We start from the raw sequence: 23,412 nt of genomic DNA, 5'->3' as shown, positions 1-23,412 counted from the left end.
TTGCCTGATTGGCTCATAGAAAATAGGCCTAAAAGAATTTGGCTAGAGTTGTTGTCACTCACAAGATGAAGATCCATGCACTTGTTGTTTACTACTGACTAACATGTCTCTTGGGGTGTAACTAGCATTTTGGACAAATTTGATATTTTTAAGAACACCATTCAAGTACTGTAATATACTGAAATATGTTTATTTGTACATTGTCACATAACACTCAAAATACTGGAGACAAACAGGGTACAAAGCAAGTTAACTGTGGTGCACAATGAAAGTACATAAATGAAAATTGGGGTCTGTTATTGGTTAGTAATTTAGATGTAATAGGGGGTTACTAGAGTGCAGTCTTAGGCCAAACTTTAAAAGGTACATGAAAATAAACCAAATAGGGATTTCTTATTCAAATCTCATGCTGAATGAATGTATGTAAGAGTATTTGGCCCATAATATAGTCATAGTGATGGCGAGAATATAATAATAATAATAATACTAATAATGATGTATGAAAATAGAATTTAAGATGTAAATGGCTAAGAAGTACAAGTACTCTCCAGAATGGTACAGAAATGTAACCACTGCAATCATTTCAGTACAACACAGGAACCATATTGACCTTGCTTTTCAAAATCACCTTCTGAAAGTCCTCAAATATGTCAAATGCATTTTAATTTTTTTTTACTTCAAAATAGGGCCCAAATGGGCACTCATTAGTGTTTCTAACCATAGTGCGACTTAAACAACCTAAAAGATTTGAACATTCACGATCGGTATGAAACTGCCTATGCAAGCCAACCTTCAGTGCTACACCACATGGCAACAACAGCTCTGTTTCTGACATACAAAGGTGATTCTGAGCCATGAAATTCAAGTAAAACGTTTTGAAACTGAAGTATGAAAGGATTTTTTTTTCATTTCTCTCTTTTTTTTGTCATAGAAAAGATGTTAGAAGTCCAACATCTCAATATAGTCCCAGTTGCTGTAAAAAAAAAAAAAAAAAGGTTTAAAAGCATTAACCACAAAATGACATAATAATTCCAATGGGCCTTTAGTGGGTCCAGCCCAGGAGGATCTGTAGCCTGTACAGACAACAGAACACCAAAGAGAGTGAGGAGAACCATGCAATTAATGGCTTCAAAGGGGGCCAATGTAAGGCTGCTCAGCATTTCTAGCTTCTAATGCATCTGATCCATTTCATATAGTAAAGGAGTACAATTGGTTACATTGCTTAAAAATACATGCAAGAGAATTAACATCTGTCCTTTCAAACAAAAGAAAAAGGCATTTGAAGGAAAAACAAACAAAAAAGGAAAACAATTACAAAGTGCAATAAACACCTGCATACACCAACTATTGTCAAACTGTGTATACCTATTCATTGGTTTACTGCATATGAGAACCACGTCTTTTTTTTAACCCTCAAGTATCGCAGATGAATGCGTAAGAAGTCTGGAATTGCACAATCAAATCCAAAAAAGTTCGAGATTTGATGGAAATGGTCTGGAGGGAAAAGTGTTGATGTTTGATGCATTTGTAATATAGCTACATGTTTGATCGTCAAATGAATTTGGACATGATCCTTCAATTCGGAAGTGTATTAGTTTTGTATTACTGAGTTTCTGTAATTTTTTTGTCAATTGCAGAAACATCCTCAGAAACTGACACATCCCCACACTACAGCCTTCTCTCCGTCTGAGCTTATAACTCTACATTTTCAGACAAAGCTAGTTTGAGCCTTTCTAGCATATCTGAGAACATAACTCACACTCTGTGTGGTATTCTACTGTGCAAACACTGTTTCTCTGCATGTTATAATCAAAATCACACCTCATGGAGGAGACTTTGCCTGACCACTTCAGTGCTTTGTGTTCTCAATGGTAAGACGAAATACCATCTTAAAAAGGACAAACAATCAAAAAAAAAAAAAAAAACTTTGGCTTTGGCTCATACAAAGAAAAACATTTGCTGGGCAGAAAGGTTCTACAGCGAATGCCCTTTTCTTCCATTGATCAAAGAGAAGTTTCTGAACAGACTGAAGTCCACCTCAAAGCATGATTTCACCCCATTAAGAACCTTGTCAGTTTTTCAAAACATGTTGAAATTTTTGTCACAATTTGTTTAGTGAGCTCCTACAGACTGCGCACATCTGGTTAGCCGATTTGATGGACATCATCAAATGGACTAGAGGATGACCCCTATTTCCACAGGCCTTGTATGCCGACAGGGATATTGAAAGTCTAAAAATATACCATCACCCTAGCTTGGGAAGTTCATTCCTGTCTGTTAATAAATCATGCTCATCTGTCTTTAGGGGTACATTTTCCTGATACTGGGCCATAGCTGGTCGGAAATGTAACGTTACATAACCAAATGATTGGACTGCTCAGACTAATGCCAACATAACACTAGTACTCTCAACAGGACTTTTCAGATACGCCCATTTTGGTTTGGTGGCATAAAAGTCAGGGTTGATAAGCACACGGTTAACTAGCGCGCACACACACACACACACACACACACACACACACGCACGCACGCACGCACACGATGTAGTTACAGTTCTGTTCTTTTTTCCTTTACAATATCTCACTGTACAATTTCCACCATAAGGAAGGTTGGGATCATTGCAAAGCAGTTAAATATATATACAGCTATTTAGACTAAACATACTATAGTGTTACACACAACGAACAAATCCACTCAATCCCAATTTCACAGTTTCCTTTTGCCGCATTTATGAAACGATCTCTTAGCACCTTTCTGTCTTCATACAAGGACTGCCCATGTCACAACCCTCTGTCTGCACAATGAAATATGACTCCGCATTAAAAAAAGGGAACCAACAGCTCTCAGACATTCATCTCAGCCGAATCATCTAAAACGCAGGATGCGCTTTACCTAAGCAGCACTCTTCCATAGACTTGCACTTGCCTTTCCTATAGAATCCAAAACACGAGCGCAGAACCAAGCACTCGCTCATTGCACTTCAACTTACATTTAAGGCTTTGTATATCTACACTGCACGGGGGTTCTAGTTGCACATTCATCTTTCTTGACAGAATAAACTGGGCCCATGTTGTTAAGGTATAACAAGCACACTATGAGAGAGACGGGGGAGGGGTGGAAAAACGCAGAAGAGAACAAAAAAAATATAGTAAATAAATAAAAACACCTCAGCTTGATCAGGCATGTCAGAGAAGCTTTCGGGAGCCTAGTATGTTGGTGACAGTGAAATGCTGTTGTTACCAGCCGTGTACACAAGGTGTCGCAGCTGTGCCTCTCTGCACATCAGTCATTTCAACAGCAACATCTTTTTAGTGCGTGTGTGTACATGAGTTGACAGGGACAAGTTGTAGACCTCAAATGGACAGGAAAGAGGGAGGGGAAGCAGGCTGAAAGAAATAATACCCTGTTTTGCTTGGGAGTTTCAGAGTTCCGTGCATATTTTGAAAGGCATTGAAAGTTTGAGGAAGACTTTACACCCCCAAAGCTCCTGAAACGTAAAGAGGCGATTGTTGTTTTTTTGTTGTTGCTTTTTTTTTTGTTTGTCTCTTTTAGTTATCTTACAAAGTGGCATGAAAGGAATGAACAACTCCAAACAGTCTCTCCAAACATGAAAGTAATTCCAAAAATAAGCAGCCAACACTGAGGAGAGACAGAGGAATTGGCAGGTACTACACTGGGAACCATTGGTTGTAGGCAGGTAAAGTCTCTTCTTTTAAAGATGCTGCAGGTGAGAGAAACACAAACAAAGAATGAAGAGAGTAAAAAGACGAAAAAAAAAAAACAAACAAAGAAACGTCACTCTGGATTGTGTAGTGCTCTGTAGGCCGCTCACAGCGTTCCCCTACGAGTTCATGAGGTTTGAGTGTGCCACTGTGCCAACCTACAGAAGGAGGGGGGGAGGGGGAGGGGGCAGTGTGTGTTCCGTCCCGTTTGTCCGTCCGTCAGTTCGTCCGTCCAACCATTCCGTACGACTGTACGTCCACCCTCCGCTCGAACTGCGGACGCTCCGCGCCCTTTTGCGTGTGCTCAGAGTCCCTCGTCTCAGTTCTGGGCGTGGTGCCGGATGGTGTGGAAGATCCAGTCCATTTTGGTGGTCCAGCCGCCGTGATGAGCGTCGTTCATCTGCTTCATGAAGTAGTCCAGGGCCTCCTGCTCCGTCTTGTCCAGGGCCAGGGTCTTGCGGATGTACGCAATGTCATCGAAGCTTTGCAACTCGGGCATCCCAGAGCCCAGCATCATGGAGAAGAGGTTGATGAACAGGTTTGCATGCTGCCTGATAGCTAGGTAGGCCTTGTAGCACATCTCCTGGAACCTATATCGACAAACATGAAACACATATATAAATTTGTAATAAGACATCAACTGAAAAGATAAACGAGTCATTCTAATGGCTCACACAGAACCCATTTCCGCCCATTAAGTCTCCAGACCGTCTTGAATAAATGCAAACCTAACAGGAGACAAATTGCACCTTTCAGTGCCATCTTGGATGAGCCTGTTCATTTTAGAGCTCTTTCAGGGGCAACTGAATTGGAAACCTGATAGAGGAAGACGGAAGTGTGAGAGGGAGGCAGGAAACTTGGCAGGCGGTGCCGCGTCAGACTATTGTCAGAATGGGGAGTACTAGGAAGAGGCAAGCAGGGAAGCCCAGTTAGGAAACATAAAAGGGAGCATTGTTTTTTTGGCCCACTCTTCACACTCCCTCCACTCCAGGCACTGGGCGGGTGTTCTCTCGGCCGGCCAATGGCCCAATGATTAGGTTCAGAGCACAAGAGAGGCATTCTCTCCAGCAGACTGAAAACAGACAGGCACACACACAAAGATAGAACCAAACACAAACCTCTCAAACTCCCTTGTTTTTGTGCACTCTTGCGTCCCTTTGCTTATGACTATTAAAAAGTCTTGTGTTAAGACGAAGGGCACTCGCTCTCTTTTGTAGCCAAACTTCTTCTTCTTGTGGTCCAGGAAATGGCCAAAGTCTATGTGAAACAGCTGAACGGAAGATATTCACAGTTACTGTCTGGCAAACACATAAAAGTTTTACTAGGAGGAAACTTGGCAGCATGGGACATTGAGCCTACCTGTCCATCATCCTTCACCATAATGTTACTATTATGTCGATCTCCTATTCCCAGAATGAATGTGGCTACGCAATAGCCAGCACATGATCGTGTAAACAGGTCAATGGCCATATCATACCTAATGAAAAAAAAAGACTTCTCAATCAAACAGAGACTTGGGGGGGGGGGGGCATTATTAAACAGTGTAGAAATGGGAATGAAATGAACACAAATTAAATGAAGGACACTCTGGAATACTCTACCACTCCATGTTCGCTCTGCCCCATCCCTGCCCATGTAGAAAAAGCACCTCGAAACATTTCTCCCACCTCCCCCCATTTGTTAAGCCACCTTGGGTACTATGAAAGGCACTACATAAGTCCAAGTAATTATTATTATAAATGAAATGAATTCTCTCGTACATCTCTCCCTTGTTCTTGTCCTTCAGCCACTGGTGTAGGGTGGAGCTGTTGAACTGCAGCGCCCCCTTGAGGCCTCCTTTGCACTGGATCTGCATGATGGTGTGGGAACTTCTCACCACTTCAATCAGACCCACACAGTCGCCAATAGAAAGGCAACCATACGGCAACATCCTGAGGCAAAGCAGAAACACGCCACAAACAATCAGTTCAAAACCAACTTCTCACATGAGATGGAGAGAAGAGTTAGAATCAGGAGGTCAGAATTTGTAGAGCAATTCCTATTCCGTGAAGTACCTTAGGTCTAAGCCTTGGTTTTGCCAGATGTTTTCCATTATTCTAATGATCTGAAGTGTTAGCATGTCTTGCCGTAGATCTGAAAGAGAGCACACAGGTAAGGGGTTAGACTGAGATTCGGTAGTGGACTAGTGTAGGCGTGTGTGTGGTGCCAAAGAGGTGGGGGGAGAGTTACCGTCTCCATTCTTGAAAATGATCTCATTGTTCTGGAAGAGCAGCTCTGACATGATGTCGGGATTCTCCCAGTTCAGCCACAATGGCCTCTTGGCTGACGACATGATTCGACACTCATCAAACCTGGCAGAGATTAACAAAAAAAAAAAGACATTTCAGCCCTACACATCAATAATACTCAATACGGGTCGCATTAAGTTAGATAAGAGTCATCAATAAAACAAAAGACAACGGAACATTTTTCACTTCCCTTAACTGAACAGCATAAAACTGTAGTATTATTTCTTAAATTAAGATTGCCCCAGAGATCTTTAGAATGTTTGACAGGGAAGACAATACAATACACACACACACAAAACAAAAACACACACAAAACTCAGAAATTTGCACACTACTCTACTAACCAAATCCTAAAAATTAAAGACAGGTCGGCAGATGTGAGGTTTTTGAGGCTGCACGCACAACAGAAATGATCATTGTCCAGAGACACTGGCCAAGAATGTGACCACAAAATTCACTTGCAACTCCACAATTTACGTCATGTTCTGATTATGATTCAACTTCATTACAAGAGGAATTTGCCCAGAGTTACGCAAGTTCATTGACGTTGTTCCAAATAATAAATAACTGGTCTGCTGTATTGCTTAGATCAGCCAGACAATTTTCTTGTCTATTCACAACTTCATTCTAGAGTCTGTGATTATCCACAAAAAAATTTCATTCACATGATTCACAAAGACAACATTTACTGGAAGCTTATGGATATTCAGCCAAAAGTCTGGGAGTACAATTCAATGGAAAGGTGGAGGCAACAAATCTGGGAGGCATTATTGTCCTTTTATCACACGTGGCATTAGCTGCTTACTACATGCTTACCGTAGGTTGCCCAGCTGGTGCGCTGGGTTGAGTGGGGAGGTGAAGTTCTGGAGAGCATCCATGTAGTCCGGCCTCCTCATCTGCTCCACAAGGAACTTCATCTGCACCTGGAGAAAGAGAGCGCATGGCCTAAGTTAGCAGAAAGACATGCTGGATATATCACACGCAATAGCATTCATTCCCTAGGGATGGGTATCGATTAGCGATACCAAACAAATACCTGTCCATTCCTTGTCAATACAAGGTATTGTTAAGCTCCCAGACAAACGGTGCTACTATTAATGTTGACATTCTATGGCAACATAGAAGTCTGCCACCGCATATGGCATAGAGTCTATGCCATATGCGCCATCAGGCTGTTTGTGTTGAGGGCTGATCTGATTTCTGTTGACAAACTCAGTAGTTGAGTTTTTGGCGCAACGCTTTGTTTGTCCTATTCTTCATCCTTTAATTTTCCTTCTTTGCTATAGTGTTAAGTATCAATAAGAGTATCGAAAAGAACCGGTATCGTTAACCAATATCGATTTTGGTATCAGTATCAATAAAATCCTACCAATACAATGGGTGCCTCTCATGTAAAGTTTATACGTCCTCCCTCGCTCCTCGGGCTTCGATCCTCACTGATCTACATAAAGAATGATGGGGCGGCAACAACGATAGTCTATCCCTTCGTCTACCTTTCTTTATGCAGATCAGTGAGGATCGAGGCCCGAGGAGCAAGGGAGGACGTATAAACTTTACATGTAAGGCACCTCTTATCTCTATTGGTCTCTGATCGGTTTTTCACATACATTTTTTCTACATTAATTAAAGTTCTACATAATTAGCAGTGTTACCTATTTTTAAAAACGTATAGTATGTGTCAGCATCACACCTAACTCCGTAGGTGCATTCAATTGTAACAAAAAGATGAACATTTTAATTCACAGACCTACCAAAACCTTGCACATAAAGCAAGCATCTCAAAAGCTGGCCTTTGTGACCATCATGTAAGTGCAGCATTAATTATGATTTAGGAACAATAGCTTATTCTAATTCTTGGTTTAACCTTAATGCACCGCTCACTCCACACAGTTTCATTAAAACGACCATGCAGTCTCTTGACAGACACTTTTGTTCCTCTTGACTTGCATTACAATGAGGGTGCACAAGGGTTGAGTCTTCTTGGAAACCAAATCTCCCGACTGCCGTTGCTGCCACCACGCTTGACTAGTCCAGCTAACGAAGCCGAGCCCAGTGTGTGGGCAGGCAGACTCGGGAGATGGCAGCAAACCTGGAACTTTATTTAGAAGCCAGCCATGGGCCTGCCAGTGGGCAGGAACAGACCGGTGCTTGCTGGCTCTGGCCGTACCGCACTGACTTGGCTCTGTTCATTTGGCATGCAGAGTCCCTGGAGAATTTGCTTTCCGATAACTATCAGTGTAGCTGGTATTCCTAACGCCTTGTGTTTGTTTAGGTTTGTGTATGTGCAGTCATTTGTGGAACTGGATAGGCATGAGACCAAAAATGCAAGAACTGGGGTTAATTTGATGAATGAGATGGCAAATAGACCTCTAAATACAGCCTTGGAATCATACATACTCAAGCCATTACTAAGCAATCTATCTAATGTTTTGCATTTTTCTATTCAAATGAGGAATGTGAAATAAACAACTACTTCACCAGGGAAATAATACAGCTTGGTATATTGTTTAAAAAAAAAAAAAAAAAAAGACATTAATTTGTTTCCATGCTTTGGGACTTGCACACACAACGTCAACCAGGAGAGAATGTGCAGTTTGTGGTCTTACCTTCTGAGTTTCATCCTTCTTCTCCTGCTTGAGGATGTCGGTGAGGTTGATGAGCTTTTCCATGGCTTCTACTTGTCGACTCAGGTGCTTCAGGTACATGCCACACGCACGGCAGTAAGACTCAAGCAGCAGCCCAAAGCGCTGGCTCACAGTCTTATTGTGCATCTCTGACCTGCAGACACACACACACACACACACACTGAATGAACTCTTATTTTTTTTTTGCACTATACAGCCCTGCTTAAAGGAATAGTTGAAGTCATCAAGGCTTGTTTTGCAGGAATTTACAGTAATTCAGTGACCATTTCACTCACTTTAAGTGCCAAAAGAAGAAGTGTCCTATCCTCTGGTTAGTTAGGGCTTTCTTCAGTAAAAATCGGACCAGAGGATTATCTAGGTACTGCTCATACTTCAAGACCTTATGTGAGAAAGAGAAGATGGTGAGACAGTGAGATCTGATTGACATATAAACACATTTAAGAATCAATCGAAATGAAAGGAAGCAGGGGATAAAAATGTCTCTGATGTTTTCCGCCATGACCACAAAAGCCACAGTCACCAGCCTATAATCTTACCCAGAGTGATCTTACCTGAACAAGCTGAATGAGGTACTGGGACAGTTTGTCATCTGTCAAATACTTCTCAAGGCACCGTACAGCAAAGTCCCGAATCATTGGATCTGGATAGTTACAGTCTAGCAACTCCATGGCTTGTTCGGGTTTTATTGCTGGCCATTCTTTCAGAAGGCAATACATCTAAACATGACAAATAACAAGCTTAGTCAAGTCATCAATATATAGGCTATGGCATGAAAGGTATATTGCCTCAACACATACTGCCAAATAAGTAAACAAGTATTACCTGTGCTACTTCATCACGTGAGTTCCACTTCACTGCAAGTAAAATCTTGGGCAAGACTTCTGGCATATTTGCAGAATATTGCCTGATAAGACAAAACAGGATACACACGGTAAATCAACTACAATCATTTCCAGACAGCTACTCAGGGAGTGGGGAGAGCCCATGGTTAGAATGAACCTGATTTTCCCCCTTCCGACCAAAGACAGAAAACGGCCGATTATCTTAAGCTCTTAAGATTATCTTATGAGATTCTCTTGTAGTGTGTGGTGTGATAAGAGTCAAAATTCTCCCGACAACTGCCTCAGAAAATGTTCAGCGCCGATAATCGTAAATATCGTAACAGGTTCAATCTTTGTGTGTAACCCCCCTTTAGAGTCATTCCGCACTCAGAGACGTGAATGGCAAAGACAGGAAAAGCGGTTCCGTGAGGGTACCTGTGCCTCCACAGGAAGTCCTTCTCCTGCTCAGTGATCTCAGAGAGTGGATCTCTGTTGCACAAATGTCTGAGCTGCTCGATGTCACTTTCAGTCATGGCATGGTCACGAGCCAGGCGGGAACTCTGGAAATGAAAGCATACAAAAGGTAGCTGCCATCAGCATCGGTGCAGTTGTAGAGAGGCAATCTTCTTCTTTGATCTGGCATCACTAATTAACAAGCACATCCCCTGACTGAGACATAACATACAGTAGGACACACAGCCAGATAAGTACAGCGCACAATGGTGCCAAGAAAGACACTCCTTCCCTTCACTTTATTTTGGCATTACAAAATTAACATACAGACATCTGCTATTGGAATTTTCTCCTCTAGCAGCATGTCGGCAAGCTCACCGAACATGATGACCACCAACAGATGTTCATTACAGGTTAATTCAAATAGGCCTTGGCTAATGCGCTTACCTGACCAGTTTGGCAGTAATTGTACCCCATCTCTCTAGATATGATCCAATTAGCATGATCCTCCACGGTGGCCATGTCGGGGAACTTCACAGGGCTGCTGAAGTAGTCAAACTCCAGCTCCAGGCAAGGGGTTTCCTAAAACCAAGAAATGCAGATGGCATACAGTAGGTAAAAAACGCTCAGCTCACGGTTCTACGTTGACTGGGGATAAAGCTTGTATTGTGGCCATTGCATTGCCGCCATAGCGCTGTTGACAAATGAGGATCTGCATGGCAAATATTTATCAATTTGCACAGGTGTGCCATAGCCCTGTGTTTTTATTACACCTGATACTGTAAGGCTGCAAGGTGAACTTCAGAACATGTTTTGTGAGCTGGGCATTTACCTTGTTTGGATTGGAGCCAGTGACACCAATAGGGTTGAGCAGGTCTTCCAGGCCATGAGGCACTGGCCAAAGATTCAGCGCCATCTTGCCGGACACCAGAGTGTCAGTGTAGTCAAAGAGGTTCACATTTCCCCAGGCAAGTGGACAGTGCTCCTGTGTAGTGGAAAAATCAGGAGTGACCTTTCTGTGTATATCTGTGCCATGCACAAAAGGCACTGATTAAAAACAGCTATTTTGTTAACTTATTTGCCATTTAAGTAGCTACAAACATGGATTTGACACCAGATACTGTCCTTGAATCGCACAAGCACAAAAGCTATTACATTGACTATACACATAAAAAATTAGCTAGAATTGTGCACAGCTGAAAATATTGTTATTCTATCCATCTTAAGGCAAGAGGTTGTACTCTGAACAAGCAAATACCAGCACACCAACATAATACTCTGAGCGTTTAGGATATGCAATGGGAAGATGTGCTGTACAAATAAGGAAGTGTAACTGTTCAGCTTTAGGAGTTATTTTAGCGCTGCTGTCATACAGTATGACATTATTACTTAGCATCTATTCCCCCATCTCTCTTGAACAGACTACAGTTTTCTATAGCAACTTGCATTTGAGCAAGTATGTGTGCACCCAAATTATTCTTGTTTTTTTTTTTTTTTCCTTTTTCAAGAGCTTAGCTAAAAATAGAAACTTCGACGCAAATCCCTTGTAGTAGCACATATGCGTTCAAGCTCCACGGAGTGACTCTTTCGGGGCAATTGCTTCTCCAAAAATATCAGTTACACACAGGCCCTACCACTCCGCCACAATCACACCATGTAATAAAAGCGAGAGCTTGAACCTGTAACCCGACCACATTTGGTTAAGCAGGGAAAAAAAACACATGCAGACAGAGCCCACTAATCAGCCAATGCGGAGAAGACAGTGAAACAGACCCGGGCCTGCGCCGACATATACGGCTACCTAATTAAGGATCTCGCTTGGTCTCAGCTGCCATCAGGCAGTTACCTCTTTTGCCCCCTTCCTCCCTTTCACCGAGCAGATGGACAGACAGAGGCGGGCGGCCCTTGGGATATCAGGAATGTACATGTCATATTGCAGCCATTCATTCCACCTGCAGGCCAATGCAAAACAGAAAGAACCAGAATCAACAGTGGTCGAGGAGAACAGAGCAAGCATCACTGCTTTACATAAAATAACAACATGCTGTCAAGAACCGTCATCCACCCTGCTGATGAAGACGAAAGCTGAATTGGAAAACACACACTTCTAAAGTGCTGCATAAAAAATGGCAAACAACTACCTAGCCAAGGGGGTTGTTTATTACCTGGGATTGGAGCATGGTACACGTTGTGTGTTCACATTATCGCACAGCTGCTCACCACCATGATAGATCCCTGTCCGCACATAAATCTACAACAACAACAACAACAGATAACAGACTTAGACTACCCACATGCAACTTAAGTCAGCTACGTAACAATTTCAAAGAAAGATGAATGTATAACAGTTGATGGAACAGTACGAGAAGGAACACCAACCTTATCAATGTCCCTGATGTTTACATTAACGTATGTGGCACATAGCACACGTATCCTCAACATGCCATTGATTGTCCACAGGGACTTCGTGGAGGCCTCGCCGTTCATGTATGGAGTTGCCGTGGAGATGCGACGGGCATAAGAGGGCATAGTGAAGTTGTCCACTGGTAGCTGAGAGTACAGGCTGTCTTTTGCCATCAGCATCAGGTTGGGCATTCGAGTCAGCATAATACAGCTCCTGACATACTGAAAGAAACAGGAGGCCAGGTAGCATTAGGTACATGTCAGCAGTTCAAACATAAAGGTGCTATTTGTTTAGAAATAACCGATTACATTGATATCTAAGACACAAGAAGCTGTGCAAGTGACAATGGCGACATTAAGAAACTCATATTGTTTGCATTTTGAACACCTCTACTAACTACAGCAAATTGCGCAATTGCATTATTGTGACACAAGATGACACATACGCTTTTCTGTAAAACTCCTTGCATAGCAGTATGTTGAAGTCTATATGGGACAGATGATCACTTCATGGCTGCGTACAACCTAAATTAATCTGAACGTATTTCTCTATTTCTGCATAGCAATGCTTTCCATCATAAAAAGAGCATACATATGATCATAATGAATCAAAACATGGAGGATAAACTTAATGTCCACACCCACAGTCCACCCATGTGCAAAATGGAAACAACCTCACTGAACCCGTTTAGGTGAAGGACAGCCACGGCAAGATTCTAAGATTGGACATGGACAGCCTCATATCAGTTTATTGCTTCACATTTTCCAAAACAACCAACACTGGGCACAATGTCTCAAGACCAGAATATCACTATGCATTTATATGACCTGATAGAACACATTTTGTCAAATCTTTTCAGCAGACAAAATTAAATTGCTTCTGATAACATATGTGTAATGATGAGCGCATAACAAATAAAAAAATATTGGTAAATGTTAACATGTGCTTTAATTATGTTGTTTCTGGTTTGTCTTCACATGTCAGACCCTTCTACATTTTAAGTCAATGAATAAAAACAGCCCAAAAATATCTACATAATCAGATGACACAGGAACAACTGTAAACAGTTATGGGTCAGTAGCTTGATAATACTAGACTCATTAACTTAATTTCATTATGTGGAGAGAGTTTATTCTCCACTGGAAAATATTTTGGGTGTTTGAAATCATTGGTCCAGCCAGACTAGTATTTCAGTGAGATAAAAAAATATCTAAGATACAGGCTGGCAGAGTGAGGTTAATCTAATTCTGTGTGTATAAAAGTAGAGGTGAAAAATGTTGATGTTTTCTCGACACAACCATGAGTTACACCTGTAAAATGGAACCACAAGACTGTTTCATGGTTGCCACTGTTTGCTATTCAAAGTCTATTCAGAGGACCGAGTAGCACAAAGATCAAAACTGTGGATTAAGCCAATTGAAGTTAGCCAACTTGGACAAAACACACAAGCTGAAAACAAATGTGGATCCAAGGCTGGACAATTTCAAAATCTTTCCTTGCCAAACAGCGTCAAAAACACACAAACAAAACAAAGGTTTCCCTACTGAAGAATATATGTGGTCTCACATGTCATACGAAATGTTTTGCCTGTAATGTTGGCTTTAAAGACATTCACACATCAGGTTAATGTTACAGTCTTCAAAAAAAAATAAAGGTAAATGACAACATTTGCCACATGATACATTAGTAGACCTATGTCAATATCTATAAGTAACAGCGTAACTGGCAAGCAAAAGCTCAGGGTATTTTTTCCCACTTTTTACAGGACTTGTAGAGACACCCAGGGAATGGTTTAGTCATTCTTACTCAACGCAAGTATGTAAACCAGACACAGCCAGTTACAAAAGGGAGCCATGAAGTGTAGCTGATGAAGACGCAATTGATAACGCAAAGCAAGCGCGAGTTGCACTCTGTGTGTTTCCGCAAAGGGCACCATCTCTAGACAAGAGACCCTTCTTCCAGTAGATGAGCTATTTCCTTTTGCAGCCAGTGATTCAGCAGTAAAGAGCTCATTTATCCTCAATAGAAATGCTTGTTTCTACCGTACAGGTCTCCCCAGACTCTGCTAGCCCCTGTTTAATGAGAAGTACATCACATCTGAAAGGCACAGAGCAGCAACTGCCGCACAATCTCTATCCTGTGTTCAAAACGTCTGCCTAGCTTGCGTAAAGTATATAATAGCCTAATAGCTATGGACTTTTACCTCAGGGGCACAACTGATGTACTCAGAAATATACATTTTGTACTCATGAATGAAGCATCTTTCCTTTCACTTGACTGCATGGCTTAGTTAATTACAGGCCCCTCCTGACCCAAATATATCACACGAGTGAAATCAGCTTCCTTACTGCAAGGCTGACCATACCAATACTGTATCCTCTTTTTTGTGCCTCTCGACTAAGAAATATAGAGGATTCTGAAAATGTGATGCATTTTGGGAACTGGCAAATACACTATTCTAAAAACATATCTGTAAAGCCAGTTATTATCCAACAGAAAAAATACATTCTATGGTCCTCAGATGAAATAATGTTAATATTACGGTATATTTAGCCTTGAATGACATACTATAAACTGGAGTATTTACCTTGTACTGACTGAGGGGATATTTTTCCAACAGGTACTCATCACAGCCGCACACTTTGAGGATGTATTTCCCCTGATACTCCTGCACACACATTTTGAGCTGTTCGGGAGAAAGCAGCATACTCCTAGTTTTCTTCCTAATGGCTTCGGCTATAACCTGCTCCGGCACACAGTCATGGTTGATCTTGAGTGTGTATTTTTGCTTGTCATTGTTCGGGGAGACTATTACCCAAATTACCACAATTATTTGACCTACAAGAAAAGAAAACATTAATGAATGATGCATAAAAACAAGTCAATTCACAACATTGGAAAAATGAAGACCAAGTACGGAAGATATTACTGAGGGAAGAAAAAACTAAAACAAGGTAAAAATGGATCATATACGGTTTGAGCATTGTTAATAAGCATAAATAGTATCAGCCAAGAATAGTGTAAAATCCTAGTGTAAAAGGCCACACCAAGAGCAATAACTATAACCATAACAATAAAAGCGCTCACAATGACCAACGATAAAAAAGACTCTTCTCGTGTTAATAAATGTGAAGGGTTCTGATTGGCCGTTAGCTTTTTATCGTTCTCAAAATCATTCTGAAAGTGAACCCCAACGATATTGTTCTTCATGTCGCTATCATTATTGTTTATGTGTGAATGTGTGTCGTCATTCATATTAACAAGAGCGATATTGGTTTATAGTTATCGTTAAGTTTATCGTTCTTGGTGTGAACAGCTCTTAAATGTCCATGTTTGTGCCTTAACGTTAACATACCTTTGTCAAGTTTGGCATAGATGTGCTTGGGAAGCTCGGGCGAAGACTCCACATTGGGAGGGTAAACATATAATGCCCGACTATGAGGGCCATTGGCATCTCGGAGTTCCACAGAGTCTTTGCATACGTTTAGAATGTTTCTTCGGAAGTCCTGGACCTCGGGGTCCTTCACCAAATCAAACTCACACACAGGCATGCCAATCGCAAAACCTGAAAGAGAATGGGAAAAAGCTCAGCATACAGTGTATCTCAAGCTTCACATTTTCCTTGCTGGTGTATCTCAAGGTGTGTGTGTGTGTGTGTGTGTGTTTGTTTACACTGGAAGGAGGATGGAGGAAACCTACCAATCTCTCGGTTGAGAATCTTTTCCTCCCTGTTCCCCACAGGCTCAATTACTTTTAAGAAGGGCTGGAATAGCCTGAGGTCACAGAGCCTCCTGGTCTCATCATAGAACTCCTCTCGCTCTGCCTCCTGGGTAACACTGACAAAGATGTAGGAGGTCTCCTCCTGCAGAAGATGGTGCAGCGGGTATTTCCGTGCCTCCTTGAACAGTTCATGTTTGATAGTGATTAGTGTGGCCTCACGGAGGCACTCCAGGGTAAGGATCATGCCATTGGGCAACAGACAGTCCACTTGGATTTTCGGGGGCATCAAGTGGATGCCCCATAACTCCCCTGAAGAAGGCCTGGGCGGCATGTTCCTTAAAACTTCACAGTTTCACTTCAAAGGGAAAAATATATCCTTAACTTCTGTTGGGGAAAAAGGGAAAGACCAATGGGTAAATAGAACACAAAAAATTATGGGCACATGTTGGAATGAGCATTTTCTTAACAAATAAACAAATACGACACCATATTGATGTGACATTTCATCATATCAGCTCATACCAAACAGAGACATTTTGTATCAAACTATCCAACAACTGCTCTGTAAACATAACAACAATGCTGTCCCAGTAAGCTCCTTCCAGGAAAATAAATCACTCACTAGGTGAGTCACTGTATCATGACAAGAGTTTGTATTTCTCATGGAGGCAATGCTTTTTCCCCACTTAAAGGAAGCCAAAACATTTGGCACTGGAAGCTGAAGAGGGTGACTCGTCCTTTCCCCCTTCCTCAGTAACAACACAATAAATGAGTGAAATGGCTATCAGTATCACTTATTCTCCAAGCCCAATGCCAATTCTCCAGTTTATCACTTCATAAAAATATATATATATATATATATATATATATATATATATATATATATATATATATATATATATATATATATATGTGCTTTTGGATTAATTGAATGACCTGCCTGATGTGACACTCAGACCTTTAGCAGTTGCTCTGTAGAGTTTCATCTGACAAAATATGTTTACCATAAATAATTGATGTTAAGTTAAAACTTCTTAGTGTCTGCCTTCATATTCTGGCCATGGACACCCCTTCTGTGTTAAGTCAAGCGCTAGATGAGTTGTCATCTGTGGTTAATGATAATAGGCTAAATCAGATAGTAACTTAGATGCAAACAGCTCTGTTAATAATAAGGTTATGATACATGTTTCATTTAGCTATTTTCCTAAGTTTGCGTTCATAACTTTGCCTGAACTTCAGCTATTGGCTAGTACTTTCCACAAACAACCTTGCAAGTTAACGGATGAGTGCATTCACTTGATCAACTTTGATTTAGATAAGCTTAGTAATTTTTTTAGCCAACGTCTTGTCACAATGCCCACAGAATTTGGCTGGTTGATGACAGCTTGCTGGTATCAAGTGGCACATGCCCACTTTAACCATAGCTAGTTTGGTTGTCTAACAAAATGTAGGTAATATTAACGTTGGAGTAGGTTGCCTTACGTTAGTTGACTAGCTATAACGTTAACATGCTAATGTCAGCTCTGCAAAATGTGTTACCTTCAACCGACCAACGCTAACGTTAGGTTACACTTGGACATTACAGCAGACAATATTAGTGATATTCCCATGGATATTCCTCACTTATGCTAACGTTATTCTGTCATACAAACACTAGTCCATACATTACCTTATAATTTAATACAAATTACTGCTGACAATAACGTTTAGAACAGAAAACGAACCACTTGTCTTGAATTGGTAAGAACGGGATGATTAGTAAGGTATGCTAACGAGTTCGACATCATTTTTTAGTGGATGTTTTGGTGGAACCGAAGAGTATAAGCCCTCTTTGCTGTAACAGTAGCTGCAGTGCCTCTGCGTTAGCGGGGTTAAACGTACAATAAACTGAAAGAACTAAACAATCCTTGACAGATAAGATATCGGTAGCCAAGTTAAATGTAGCGATATGATGCGAGCAAACAGCATTATGGTAGATGACAAGTCGTAGTGTTATCAGAGCCTCAATTAACGTTACACATACCGTTGTTTTGCCATACAGTGTAATTAAGATTAGCTTGCTATCGCTGGGATTGCTAGAAACTAGGCTCCATTTACGGTAGAACTGTTAGCACCTCTGCTATCGCTGGCTGGCTAAGATCTTCAAAAACTAAACTCAGACCAGCTTTCTTCAACTAACGTTCATATAACAAAAACAGTACGGCTAGGAAGCTCAAACTCCATCGCCATAACTCCTATTTCTCAAGTTAACAGTGAAGCTGTGAAAGGTTGATGTTAAACAACTTGGCAAATAATAAAATGCCAACCAAATAATTGGTAGCTAATGTTAGCAAAGACGTTAACGTTAGCTTCTACACTCTTTGACATTAGATAGCCATAGCTAGAAAGCCAGCTATCAAATTATGCTAGAAGCTAGTTAGCCACAGCTGCAAGATCATGGTGGTCAGCGACCATATGCACAAAAATATTGTCATGTCACCACTCCCTAAATACTAACCTTCTCTATTTAAAGTTGTTGGGCAATCCTCTATCTGTTTTCTTTCTTCAGTCATAAATGCAACCCTAGTACGATGCTACGGCCTACCCCAATCTTGGCAGTCGCAGCTTCTCCATAGCAACAACGATTCCCATTTGTCTGGACATGGAGAGTTTCGTGGAAATCATACATTACAGATAAATCCAATAGACTGCATGGACCCACACACCGACCCCATTGCATACCACATGTAGAACTAGCTGTCATATAAACCGTTTTGTAATTAGTTCACGTGTAAACACGACTGGTGTTAGCTAAATCCGGGCTTGCTACCAATCGCTAGTTAGCCGCGGCAGAGGAAGCCCTACACTGGTATGATAAAGCGTCGCCAATTCTTCTTGAAACCGACTGTCCCGCGAGTTTTGATAGGCTTTGGCTAGAGTGGGCTACTTTGCCAACCTACGGCTACTTTATTGATCAACTCCTCCCATTCCATTGCAGATGGTAGAGACCCAGAATCATAAATGGAAAGGCAATCAGATTGTGTTTTGAAAGAAAAAAATATCGTCAAAGGGGGTTTTGGAGAGCAAAATGCAACGTTATAATGACCTACAACAAGAAATGACCAGCTAACACAATATTTTTCTCTTAAAAAAAAGAATAGGCAAGTTTACTGGGCTGTTTTCGGACACTTTTAGGATATGATTGTATAGGCATAATTGGCATGCTTTACTATAACTGGAAAAGGGGAAATCAAGTTGTCTTCAGAACATGTTTAATAAATAAATAAATAGCCTATAGCCTTGGAATTAACCAACAGAAATGTTTAATATGCCTACTTTCTCAGATAATGCAGCCTAATCAGATAGGTCTAATGAACGTGACTCGGAAATCAAAATCTAAAATTGTTAAGCCTGTAAACAGAAAGGAGTTTGCTTGAACCATTAGGGAAATCGGACTGTACCAAACTTCAGGGGCCAAGTCTAATATGAGTCGATTTCTTTTTTATTAATCTTTTTGGCGTCGTTTGCAGGTAGGATGTAGCCAATCCATACGAAGACACATTTCGTTAAAATCAATAGGGTAGGGAAATACACCAACAAATGAGTCTTTAATATCATTAGATAGAAATGCACGCCCTTATCACATACCCTATTCCAAAGTGCGCGGTCTTGCACGGTGAAGCGAGCTGGAAGAAGTTCGCCTGTAGGATGCGGTGAAGATGGCGATGAATGTGAAGAGCAAGGATGCTGTAATTCAAAGTAATGATTACAGCAGAAATTACAGTTCACTTCATATAAGCTATGGGAACAGTAGCCATTACTTCCCCCACATACCAGGTAAGACAAGCGTTATGATTTTTTGGTGCATGACAATGATACAGCGAATGCATAGAGATGAGCTGCAAGATGTTAGCCAATTGCCTGGTTACGCTAACGTTACATCTTATTTCAACAACCTACACCAAGTATATTCTAATGCTTTCTTACATGGGTTATTGTGCATGCCACTTAGCAGCATTACTTGTGCATGCCCGAGCCGTGAACTTCGTATGGCCAGAAGGTAGCCTAATATGAGCAGTAGTTCCATATTGATTTAAACTAAATTGGAATTATCATCTGGTGAGGAGTTTATAAATTTTTTTGCATCCAGTGACTCCTTCCTGTAGACATCCTCGACACTATAGCAAGTGACGTCAGGTGAGCATCATACTCCAAATGTGTTGGAACTGACTGAATGTTCCACCTCTTCACTAACGAAACCTGCTCAGCTGTACCAGATAGTAATGAAGGATCTTTGGCTGTACCTACAACAGCTGCAGCTGCAGCTACTGTACAGTTATTAAGCCTTATTTTAGTGATTGATTAACTTTTAGTGATTGACTGCTGGATAGAGCTTTCTGGTTCCGTTGATTGATATCCCTTCTCTGTGTGTGTGTTTTTTTTACAAGGATGAAATGAAAATGAAATGAAATTTAGTCCTACATTTCACATTAGCACATGAAGACATTTGCCCTTCATCACATTATGTTCAAATATTCTCTTAAGTTCTGGACTGATGCGTTAAAATTAACAGAAGAAAGTGAGGTGCATTATCTGCCAATTAATTATTTATAAACCATGATCAGGGTCCAATTGGTTGGCTAGTGATGCAGTTGTAAAAAGTAAGATTAAGACAGTGGCTGGAGGTTAGGCTACCCTGCTCCAGGTGCACCTGTGATGTGGTGAAAAATCACAGCACAAAAGATGCAAAAAGCCTGAGCAATGAACTAGTGGACATGGCGCATTGAGACCAACCATGCTTGTAATTTAAGCATTGTTCCCTTAATTATTGATGTGGCTAAACAACGGCATACTGTGGTCTGCACGGTTTCCATGCAAAGGCAGTGTCTTGAGATGGCATGCCATGTAACACAACCTGCTTTTCATTAAGTAACAAATACCTGTCTGAGGTCTGAGTTGTCTGTCTGAGTTGTCTTTTGTGTGAAGGTCACAAGACACATGTATTAAGTCTTTGAGACTTCAAACTGTTTCCTGTTTAATTGAGTGAGTTGAGGGTTGTTTCATTCCATACTATGCCATAACACAAAATAATCATTTTGTTTTTTTTAGTAAAAGTTCATGACTATAGCCTCAATATTTAGTTCTAAGAAAACTTCTGAGTCTCAAGCAACAATGTATGTGTCCATGATGAGAAAGTAGGACTGCAACTCTGACCTTGAGCAATGACTATGTAGGCTAGGACCTCCTTATACCTATTTTTGGGACGGTATTCTCTTATGACCAAGTGATATCAGGTTCATCTTACAGCAGAACAAGAGAAATTACATTTTGAATGACAGATTGTAAATGGTACACATTAGCAATGTAACATCTATGTTATACATTAACATTGCCAGAAATGCAACAACAATTCACTAAGTGTTAGGTTTAAAACACGCTTAGCTTCTGGTTTGACGGCATTGACGGGACATGCTGTGCATTTTCCTCCCCTGCTTGTCTGATTAGTGGTGGTCTTATTTTGGAATTTAATGCTGGGCTCAGTCTCTCGAGATGCCATTCCCATAATGTCACCCTACTGGCACCCGGAAATGAACCCAGGGGTCATCTCCAGGAGGTTATTTTAGAGGACTGAATCATTGAATCGTTGGCTATTCTCTCCATTGGAATTGATGCACTGGATGGAAAAAAGGAACAGCTGAGCTGACTGCCCTTCCTCTAGAGCACACATACAACTTGCATGTTGCCCAAATATACACCCCCCCCCCCTCCCCCCGCTCACACACACACACACACTTATACACACACACCAAATCATCCACCATTTCTTGAAGAGTATTGAAGGAAAGTATAAGGTGTATTTTATTAGAGGAGATAATCAATGTACTTGCACCTGGGAAGAAAGAATTCATAGCATTCAGAAGGAAGCTGGCCTGTTTGCGTGCTCGCTATACTGTACAACAGGCATGTGCTATACATGCAGAACTCCACAACTGACAGAGACTTCAAGGTACATTTCCATCTAGATTTCAACACAGCATATTCCTTTTGTTGTGGCAATTGCGTAATCTTCCGTGAGGATTTGCGGGTCCTCCAGCAGTCGTGACGAAGCCGTAGCCTCTTCTCCTTCAGCTGGTAGCTGGCTTCTCACTCTGCCCGCCCACGTCGTCACCATCCCCTCTTCTGTCCTCCCCCTCAGGCCTGGAGTCTGTTCCCAAAACTCCTCTGAGTCTGATGTGTCAGCAGCAGCAGCAGCCGCAGCCGCTCCAGCCGCTCCAGCCACAGCCCTTCCAGCCGCTATCGACCCCTCAGCCCCTCGGACCACCGCCTGTGATGCTCTCCTCGCCAGATGTGCTGCACTACCCCCTCTGTAGCGCGATGACGGCCAAGCCGCCGCACTCCCACCTCCAGATGGTCCACAGCCCGCCGCCGGTACCCCCGTTGCCCCCCATACCCCCGGTGTCTGCGCTGCCGGTGCCCGTGCCGGGCCCTAGGCCCCTGGAAGAGGAGTGCCAGACCGGGGGCTCGGAGCAGGATGCCACCCTGGAGGAGCTGTGCAAGCCGCTCTACTGCAAACTGTGCAACGTCACGCTCAACTCAGCGCAGCAGGCCCAAGCCCATTACCAGGTGGGCACTGCCACTCAATTAGCGCCAGCAGCGCTCTTGGCCTTTTTAGTGGCCTGCCGTGTCCGAAGCACAATAGACTCTCATCATTATGCTTCTGGAATGTGAAGTATAATTACAATGTAATTGCCCCTGCGATCTTTTGTTCTAGGGGAAAAACCATAGCAAGAAACTGCGGAATTTCTACGCTGGAAGCCAGCAGCCGCCTCCTATACGAATACCTGAGATAGCAGAGCCCGTCTCCCAGCAACCAAACTCCACCCCACCAACAGAAAGTGCCACATGTAAGCAGGTAAAGCACTTCAGACCACAGCACCTTGTTTGTGACTGTGAACGTTGCTTGCTTAGATGTAGTAGGTCAGATTAGTGCCGTCACAAAGCAATAACTGTCAAGGTCTAAAGCCATATACCACATTGAAGAACACTATTTTGGGCAGTGTGCCATGGGTACCCTCTAGAACTCAATATTGGCATATTTATATGGCAGTCCCATAGTGACGGTAGGAGTGAAAACTTAAGTTGACTTTGACAGTCCTTGTCCTTTTCTCCATGAACTTTGAGCACTGCACGGTTTCTTTTCCCTCCTGCAATATTTCAGCCCTTCCTGCATGGCTCTTCCTGTTTATTATTGCGTCATTTTATGAGTTCCTATGATCAACAATATAATCCTGTAAATCCATTTTAAAGGATGCCTCACTGATTCTTTCCGATTCTTCCCTGTCTTTCTCTCTCTCTCTCTCTCTCTCTCTCTCTCTCTCT

General features: G+C 41.8%; 2 protein-coding genes across 4 annotated transcripts in view; one reads left to right on the top strand and one right to left on the bottom strand.

Annotated features, from left to right (window-relative positions):
• Positions 1–174: 174 nt before the first annotated feature.
• On the bottom strand, positions 175–18,911 carry pik3ca (phosphatidylinositol-4,5-bisphosphate 3-kinase, catalytic subunit alpha). 3 transcript variants are annotated; one of them, XM_062555645.1, is made up of 21 exons: positions 18,551–18,911; positions 16,033–16,437; positions 15,689–15,898; positions 14,921–15,171; positions 12,309–12,554; positions 12,095–12,180; positions 11,776–11,881; positions 10,762–10,914; positions 10,377–10,511; positions 9,912–10,036; positions 9,478–9,559; positions 9,207–9,371; positions 8,931–9,034; positions 8,617–8,788; positions 6,827–6,933; positions 5,952–6,073; positions 5,777–5,855; positions 5,483–5,653; positions 5,082–5,199; positions 4,841–4,992; positions 175–4,312 (listed from the first exon to the last, which is right to left on the bottom strand). In XM_062555645.1, the coding sequence occupies exons 2-21, from the start codon at positions 16,382–16,384 to the stop codon at positions 4,042–4,044; spliced, it is 3,207 nt and encodes a 1,068-aa protein (XP_062411629.1). In that variant the 5' UTR covers positions 16,385–16,437; positions 18,551–18,911; the 3' UTR covers positions 175–4,041. The 3 variants fall into 3 exon arrangements, with proteins under 3 accessions (XP_062411629.1, XP_062411630.1, XP_062411631.1); XM_062555646.1 differs by having other exon boundaries at positions 18,638–18,911; XM_062555647.1 differs by lacking the exon at positions 18,551–18,911 and adding an exon at positions 18,077–18,166.
• Positions 18,912–19,751: 840 nt separating this feature from the next.
• The window catches only part of zmat3 (zinc finger, matrin-type 3), an 8,656-nt gene continuing 4,995 nt past the window's right edge, over positions 19,752–23,412 (top strand). Inside the window, exons 1-3 of the mRNA XM_062556495.1 lie at positions 19,752–19,791; positions 22,229–22,656; positions 22,805–22,928. Coding sequence (XP_062412479.1) covers positions 19,752–19,791; positions 22,229–22,656; positions 22,805–22,928 — 592 coding nt within the window. The remainder of the gene's footprint in view (positions 19,792–22,228; positions 22,657–22,804; positions 22,929–23,412) is intronic.

Source organism: Sardina pilchardus, chromosome 15 (genome assembly GCF_963854185.1).
Source record: "Sardina pilchardus chromosome 15, fSarPil1.1, whole genome shotgun sequence".
NCBI classification, from domain to species: domain Eukaryota; kingdom Metazoa; phylum Chordata; class Actinopteri; order Clupeiformes; family Clupeidae; genus Sardina; species Sardina pilchardus.
The sequence above is the reverse complement of the archived record's forward strand: the minus strand, read 5'-3'. Positions and strand labels throughout refer to the sequence as shown.